Consider the following 8,261-nt stretch of genomic DNA (forward strand, 5'->3'; position numbering starts at 1 on the left):
ATAGGGATTTACAAACATCGATGAGAGAGAAACATTGACCAGCTGCCTCCTGCACACCCCCTACTGGGGATGTGCCCACAGCCAAGGTACATGCCCTTGACCGGAATCGAACCTGGGACCCTTGAGTCCGCAGGCCGATGCTCTATCCACTGAGCCAAACCGGTCAGGGCGCATATTGTTGTTGAAGCATCTATCCAGAGTGGTTAAAAGTGCTTTCATGGCTCTTAAACCACAAATGTAACTCTTCCTATGTAGATAACATGGAAAATGGCATCAACTACTTCTGTTATATGATATTCTAAAATTTTGCTCAGCCAAACTCAGAGGAAGAATAGATTAAAAACTAAAATTTGTTTTTCTTGGCCACTAGTCCACTAAAATGCTAAACTGGATCAATCCCAGCAATGTTTCATAATCTGGTAACAGAGCTTGGCCCAGCAAGGGCAGTGATTGATATCGGACTAACCCATCCTGCAGATAACTATCATAAACTGTGGACAAAAATAGGAAAAAGCAACTGTCGAAGGCATTGAAGAATGAGGAAAAGCAGGCAGAAACTGCAGGGGATTCTCAAAAAAAGGAAACCATGTTGGTTCACATCTCTGCTGAAATAGCTTTTTCACTGAGACCATTCCCCAGTCTGCGCAGCACAGGGCAACTTAACGTATGAGATAATGGAGTCTAGGGCTGCCAGAATGGCTATACATTGGGAGGAATATTCTAGAATGGAGAAAATAAGAGGGGGACCCCCCCAAATCTGTGTATAAACTCTCCCCAATTCCTTAAGACCCCAGAACTGCCAGTGTATCGGTAAGTTCCAATAATTCTGGTAGAAAGCACCAGCTGGAAGTCTGAAAAAGTGGAGATTTCAGCAACACTCACCACAGGAGAGACATTTAGTTTCTATCCTGCCAAGTTAGAGGGTCTGGACTACAAATAATGCTAAAGCCTACCCTTCATAAATCCACAGGTGGAGTCTGAACACCCCAAGTGGACATCTGCACAATGGCCTCCGCTGCAGCGGAGAAGCAATGGCAGTAGCTGGTCCTCACGTAAAACCTCTCACCCTGGTGATATCCCTAGTGCTGGAAGCAGACTGATTTCATTCCAGCCCTCAAAGCCTTGTCTTCTGAGAATTTTCCTATCTTTCCAGAGAATTGTCCTAGCCCACAGGCTACAGATAAGCTGCATAAGAATGTTTGCTTTAGGGTCACTATCTTTCCAGACCTGGAACTATAATTAGTACAAGGTATATTTACCCAAGCTGAGTTATAAACCCAACCAAGCATTCTAGAGCCATGGAAATGGCTGAAAACTGATTAGGTGGGACCATTCTATAAGACAGCCTGAAAGTTGTGTTGTGTGTTTTTTGCATAAGGTATAATTAGCAAACAATAAATAAGTACCCATCTTAGGTGCTCTATTGCGTTTTGACAGATAATCTGTGAAACTGGCACCTAAAACAAGACATAGTACAGTTCCTTCATATTCCATGCCATCAATGTCCTTCCCAAGCCAAGCAGAACTTTCTGATTTCTATCGCATGGATTTGTTTTGTCTGCTCTTGGATTTCATACAAGTGGAACAGTACAGTATGAATTCTAGTGGAATTTCTGGGACAAAGAGCAGAGGTATGCTCGACTTTATAAGAAACTGCTAAACTGTTCTTCTAAGTGGTGGTATCATTTTACACTCCCACTAGTGTATATGAATGTTCCAATTATTTCACATCTTTGCCAACATTTGGTTTTAAGTCTTCTTTTATTTTAGCCATTTTCCTGTGTCTGAAAAGGTATCTCACTGTGTTTTTAATTTGCTCTTCTTTAATGACTAAAGATGTTAAGTACTTTTTGTGTTATTGCCAGTCATTTTCTTTTGTAAGGGGTCTGTTAAATAAGCAATCATATGTGCTCTTTTTAAAAACCCTATTTATTCTGCTCATTTTTAATGGGCTGTTCATGTTTTTATTATTGATTTGTAGAGGGTTTCTCATATATATCCAATACAAGTTCACTGTCAGATATATAAATACTGTGACTAACTTTTTCCCAGTTTGGCACTTTTTCTTAGTGATATATTTTGGTGAGCAGAATTAATTTTGATGAAGTCCAATTGGTCAGTTTTCTCTTTTGTTAGTACATTCTGTATCTTAAGAAATCTTTTCTCTAAGGCTGCAAAAATACTCAACTCTCCAGAAGCTTTAAGATTCTGAGTTTTGTGTTTCAAGGTGTAGAAGAACTTCAACTTTGTTCTTTTTTCAATATTGTTTTGGCTTTTATAGGTCCTTTGCATTTTCAGATAAATTTTAGAATTGGATTATCTATATCATAAAAAAGAGTCTGCTGAAATTTTTATTAGGATGGTATTGAAATCTACAAATGAATTTACGAAGAATGAGAGCTACCAATTAAGACAGACTCTCACTGCAGTGAAACTTAACATTGCCTTCAGCACTGTACAAGAACAGTTTTTAAATGTATTAATCAATATCATGTATTTTAATGAAAATAAAAAATTAGAACTACAAAGAGATACATCAGATTGACAAAAATCCAAAAGGATTTTTTTTCCACAGGGAAAAAAAGGGAAGAGTAGCTTGGCACTCTCAAATACTGCCGGCAGGAATAGAGTGGCACAACCCTAGAAGGGAAGTTGGGCAACACATTACAATTGCAAACTCATATATCTTTTTACCCACCAATTCCACTCTAGGGATTTACCTACAAGATATACTCATATACATGCAAAATCACATGTGCACAAGGTTATGTGCTATTTGAAACACCAAAAACCAAATGAATTATGGCATACCCATACAGTGGAATACAATATAGATTAAAAAAAGAACGAGGAAGCTCTCTATAAAATGAAATAGACTTTCTAGATATATTAGTAAATTAAAAAAACAACAAGGTAAAGAACAGTTTACTATCATAAAAAAAAAGGAAATGGGGAAAATGATTGTATTTGTTTGTATATGCTTCATGCATCACTGGAAGAATACACGAGAAACCAATAAATGTGGATTATCTCTACGGGGCAAGAACTAGGTTGATGGAGGCAGGGGTGGGAAGACTTTTTTTTTGTAAGAGAACATATTACAGAGGCAGAAAAAGTAATTCCTAGAAGAAATGGGCTTAGGAAGTTATGGAGGTAAACGAAGGGAATTTGGAACTTGGGAGTGAGAAAGCGAATGGTGAAGGGTAGGGGGCGTGAGGGAAAAGGAAAGGCACAGGCGTATTCCTGGACTCCTGGGAGGGAGAGTGCCAGAAGGAAGATTTTTCAATGCATACCTGTATATACGTTCTGATTTTTGAACTATTTGAACATATTATATATTCAAGAAATTAAATAAACTAAATTTTGCAAATGAATTTTCCCCTAAGAGTCTGAGGATGATGATTGTAGGAAGAACTATCATTAATGAACACTTAATGGGCTGAGTAGTTTAAATGCACTATCTCAATCAATCCTTATGTCAGTCTTATGGGCCAGATGCAACACTCCTATTTTTACAGATGATGAAAACAAACTCAGAGGGTTATGTAACTTAGAAACTGTAAAACTGGGATCAATTTGAAGTTTCTGTGCTTAACTGCTAAATCACACTGTACATCTATTAACAATTTTGATATTGACATGTTTTGATTGATATAAAAGAAGAAAAAAAGCAATTACCTGCTGCCCTTCTGTACCCTCGGCAGTTACCATAGCAACTGAGTGTGTCCCTGCTGAGGAGATGACTGCATCGTGAGCAGGGACTGTGATGGGCGTGCCATCCTGCGTGACCATTGTGATGGTATTGCCAATGGCTTGCATGTCAGCTTGAGATATGTTGACCTGCAATACAATGCATTTTACAAATCAGTCAATGTTTCTTGTTATATTTGACAATCTTTATGAAGGACGGCCTAACCCTGTATAAATCTACTCTGAGGAGAACAAATAAACATCTTCTATTTTGGAAGGTTATCAGAAAATTGAGTATTTCTTTCTTTTTTTAAAATATATTTTATTGATTTTTTACAGAGAGAAAGGGAGAGAGATAGTTAGAAACATGGATGAGAGAGAAACATCGATCAGCTGCCTCCTGCACATCTCCCACTAGGGATGTGCCCGCAATCAGGTACATGCCCTTGACCGGAATCGAACCTGGGACCCTTCAGTCCGCAGGCCGATGCTCTATCCACTGAGCCAAACCGGTTTTGGCAAATTGAGTATTTCTTAAATACATTTTCTCCTCTCCATCTCTACTGCCAATTTAGACCCTTACCTTTCTCTCATCTGACTTCCCACAAACACCACTTCTTTCCAGGTATGCAGTCTAACCCTCCCTAATCATCCTTTACCTTGATACCTTTCTACAAAAACAAATTTCAATATGCTCCCTGCTTAAATGTCCAGTGACTCCCTATCACTACAGTTCATTACACGGCATTTGTGACCTTTCATGATTGGCCTTTCAGAGCCTCTCCAGACTCTTCTTCCAATACTTCCAAACCAACCACTTGGCACTCCCACAACTAACCATTTGCAGTCCCAGACTATTATATCTTCATGACTTTGCTCTTTCCTTCAATCTCTCCCTTGCAAACTCATGAATATTTTTTTAAAATATATTTTATTGATTTTTTTTACAGAGAGGAAGGGAGAGGGATAGTTAGAAACATCGATGAGAGAGAAGCATCAATCAGCTGCCTCCTACACACCCCCTACTGGGGATGTGCCCTTTACCGGAATCGAACCCGGGACCCTTAAATCCACAGGCTGACGCTCCATCCACTGAGCCAAACCAGTTACGGCACTCATGAATATTTTTCATGATCCAACTGAATAGCCATTCTCTATAAGGGCCTCCAAGATTCCTTCAGGAAAAATCATTTACTTCTTCCTCCAGACTGCCACAGCACTCAACTATATACCCATCTTTATGAGACTCTAGAGCAGTGATGGCGAACCTATGACACGCGTGTCAGAGGTAACACGCAAACTCATTTTTTTGGTTGATTTTTCTTTGTTAAATGGCATTTAAATATATAAAATAAATATCAAAAATATGAATCTTTGTTTTACTATGGTTGCAAATATCAAAAAATTTCTATATGTGACACGGCACCAGAGTTAAGTTAGGGTTTTTCAAAATGCTGACATGCCAAGCTCAAAAGGTTCGCCATCACTACTCTAGAGGCCTGGTGCACGACATTTGTGCACTCGAGGGCGGCCTTTAGCCCAGCCTGTGCCCTCTCGCAGTCCAGGAGCCCTCGGGGGATGTCCAACTGGAGCAGGCCTAAGCCATTAGTTGGACAACCTTGGTACTGCCGCAGAGGCAGAAGATGCTCCCGCCACCACCACTGCACTCGCCAGCAGTGAGCCCGGCTTCTGGCTGAGCAGCACTCCCGCTGTGGGAGTGCACTGACCACCAGGGAGCAGCTCCTGCATTGAGTGTCTGCCCCCTGGTGGTCAGTGCCGTGTCAAAGAGACCAGTTGTTCCACTGTTTGGTCAATTTGCATATTAGCCTTTTATTATATAGGATTGTTTATTTTAGGAAGGTCTCTCTCCTATTAGACTACGATAATTCCTTCCTGTGCTCCCCACACTAAGTGTACCAAAATGTCTAGCACTGGATAGATGTTCAATAAATGTTTGTTGTTTAATGGACTAAAGGAATGGAACAGAAACCTAATTCCTGAGGAGAATGGGAAGGTTACCAGAAAATACAACATTGTAGTGGGGAAAATAGCTGTTTGGGAGCATGTGAAGACGGATTAAACTCATTCTGTACAGTCAAAGAGGAGCCACTAAGTAGATGACATGGTAGTAGGTTACTGTGTGATAAACACTATAATTATCCAAAAATGGAACAGGCTGCCTCTTAAGAGAGAAACTGCCTCATGTATTTTAGGGCTGCTTTGGAGAGAATTTCTCCTATAATAGGGAGGGAGGGAGGTTAGATCAAATGATCTCCAGAGGGCCTTGTCTGTGTGGAATTAGTGAAGTCAAAAGTTAAGGGGAGGGCCCAGCTGGTGTGGCTCAGTGGTTGAGTGCTGACTCATGCACCAAGAGTTTGACAGTTTGATTCACAGTCAGGGCACATGTCTGGGTTGTGGGCTCCATCCCCGGTGGGAAGCATGCAGGATTGATGTTTCTCTCTCCTTGACGTTTCTATCTCTCTCTCCCTTTCCTTTCCTCTCTCTCTCTCAAAATCAATTTAAAAAAGAAAAAAAGTAAGGGGGTATTAAATGGGATAGCACAAGAGTTTCATATTTTCCAATCCTGACTACGTTCTGCCTCCTAGCTAACACCAGCATCTTAACAGTTACCAACACAAATGGCAGATTAATCATGGGAGGTAAAGCTCTGAGAGACAGAGGTAAGGAGGGAGTTTGCCAAGGAAAAGGCAGATATAGAAGGTAAAGAATCCCAGATGCCTATTTCCACCAGGCGCTAAGCCCATCTTAGCTAGAGCTTAAAAATAAAATCTAGTCTGAATTGTTTTAGGCTAGTGGCATATAGAAAAACAGTAACAAGTTTGACTATTGGAGAACAACCATTACATTGCTTTTCCAGGGGAAATCAAGATACCTGTTTTACTAATTATGTGAAGCTCCCATGACTCCATGTAAGGAGAGTGCCACACTTTGGAAATTTTACAGGTTTGCCCATCACTGACTTCCTAGGGTCTTTTAATGATGCCATCATCACTCAGCCAAAGCTCTGTGATTTCTTTTTTTTTAATATATATTTTTATTGATTTCAGAGAGGAAGGGAGAGAGACAGAAAAACATCAATGATGTCAGAGAATCATTGACTGGCTGCCTCCTGCACGCCCCCAACTGGGGATTGAGCCCATAACCTGGGCATGTGCCCTTGACCAGAATTGAACCCAGGACTCTTCAGCCAGCAGGCCAACATTCTATCCACTGAGCCAAACTGGCTAGGGCTCTGCTGATGTCTTAATCTCACCTCCTGGACCTATATAGCCACCAAATCTTATACCTTCTCTGAATTGTGTTTCACATACATCCATTACTTTTCAAGCCCTCAATTTCACTGCGGTAATGACCTTCATCGCCTTGCCTTTGAACTATACCAGTAATACCATCCGAGTTCTAGAGTCACAAACCTCTCTACTAATCTCTCTGCAGGTAGACTCAGCATGCTACTGAAAAACCTTTAGGAAAGCTAGCAGTGCCTACAAGCTCAGGTTCAAACTTTATGCCCTGATATTCAAGGATTTCCTCAAGTGGGACCTAATCTGACTTTCAAGCCCAGGTTCAGAGAAATATTATTAAACTTGTTTGGCTTTTGGTGCATACTTACATGCTGAGTCCCATCCTGGGATATGAGTGTAACCTGTTGACTCAACCCAGACTGGGTTACCGTGGCTACTTGTGTAGACACAACATCATCCCCTTCTACCCCTGTGACATATGTGATCTGGGGCCCTTTAAGAACATCTTCACCTTGACCTGTTTAAAACAAATGAATCATTTATTTGACCAATCAACCAAGATGCTTAGAAAACAGAGGATATTTTAAATATTAAATAAATATTATACAAATTAAAGTAGATGTATTATAGTCTACATAATGAAAATGGTTTCCAGCCCCTCCTTCCAATTCTTCTAACTCCATTTTTGCAAAGTAAAAGCAAATCAAAGCAGACTGAACCAAACCTTTCCACATCAAAGTTAAGTGTTCTAATTTTGGGAAACTTCTCTTATTCTCTTAGTTGGAGTAATTACTGATACTACACATGTATGTTGGGGCAGTGAGTGGGGGAACTAACAGGAAGACTTGACTGGCAAATAATCTTTCCACTATGGCAATTTCTTACAGTCACTTAAGAAGCTGTTAAAAATGATAAGACAATCTTCATAAACATTAACCACAAATCTGAATGGTGTGTAAATGCAAACTACGAATAGGAAATTGATTGCAAGTCATCAGTACACAATGACATCATTGTGTAAAGACGATGTAATGGCATGTTATCTGGTGCAAGGTTAATCTACACTAATAATCTACACTAATAAAAGAGAAAAATGGTAATTGGCGTACAACGCTACCCTTTTCATTGGCTAATCAGGGCTATATGCAAATTAACTGCCAACTAAGATTGGCAGTTAACTGCCAACAAGATGGCTGTTAATTTGCATATGTAGCCACAATGCAGGGAGGCGAAAGGGAAAGCAGGAAGAACCCCCCTGCCACTGACAGTGATCGGAAACCCAGGGGGAAGCTAAGAGCTGGGGCCGCC

General features: G+C 40.3%; 1 protein-coding gene across 1 annotated transcript in view; it reads right to left on the reverse strand.

Moving 5' to 3' along the window:
- The window catches only part of ZNF143 (zinc finger protein 143), a 36,517-nt gene that overhangs the window by 3,210 nt on the left and 25,046 nt on the right, over nucleotides 1-8,261 (reverse strand). The window contains 2 exon segments of the mRNA XM_015563723.1: nucleotides 3,679-3,840; nucleotides 7,322-7,470. Of these exon segments, the coding sequence (XP_015419209.1) occupies nucleotides 3,679-3,840; nucleotides 7,322-7,470 (311 nt within the window).

Source organism: Myotis davidii, unplaced genomic scaffold (assembly GCF_000327345.1).
Source record: "Myotis davidii unplaced genomic scaffold, ASM32734v1 scaffold118, whole genome shotgun sequence".
NCBI lineage: Eukaryota > Metazoa > Chordata > Mammalia > Chiroptera > Vespertilionidae > Myotis > Myotis davidii.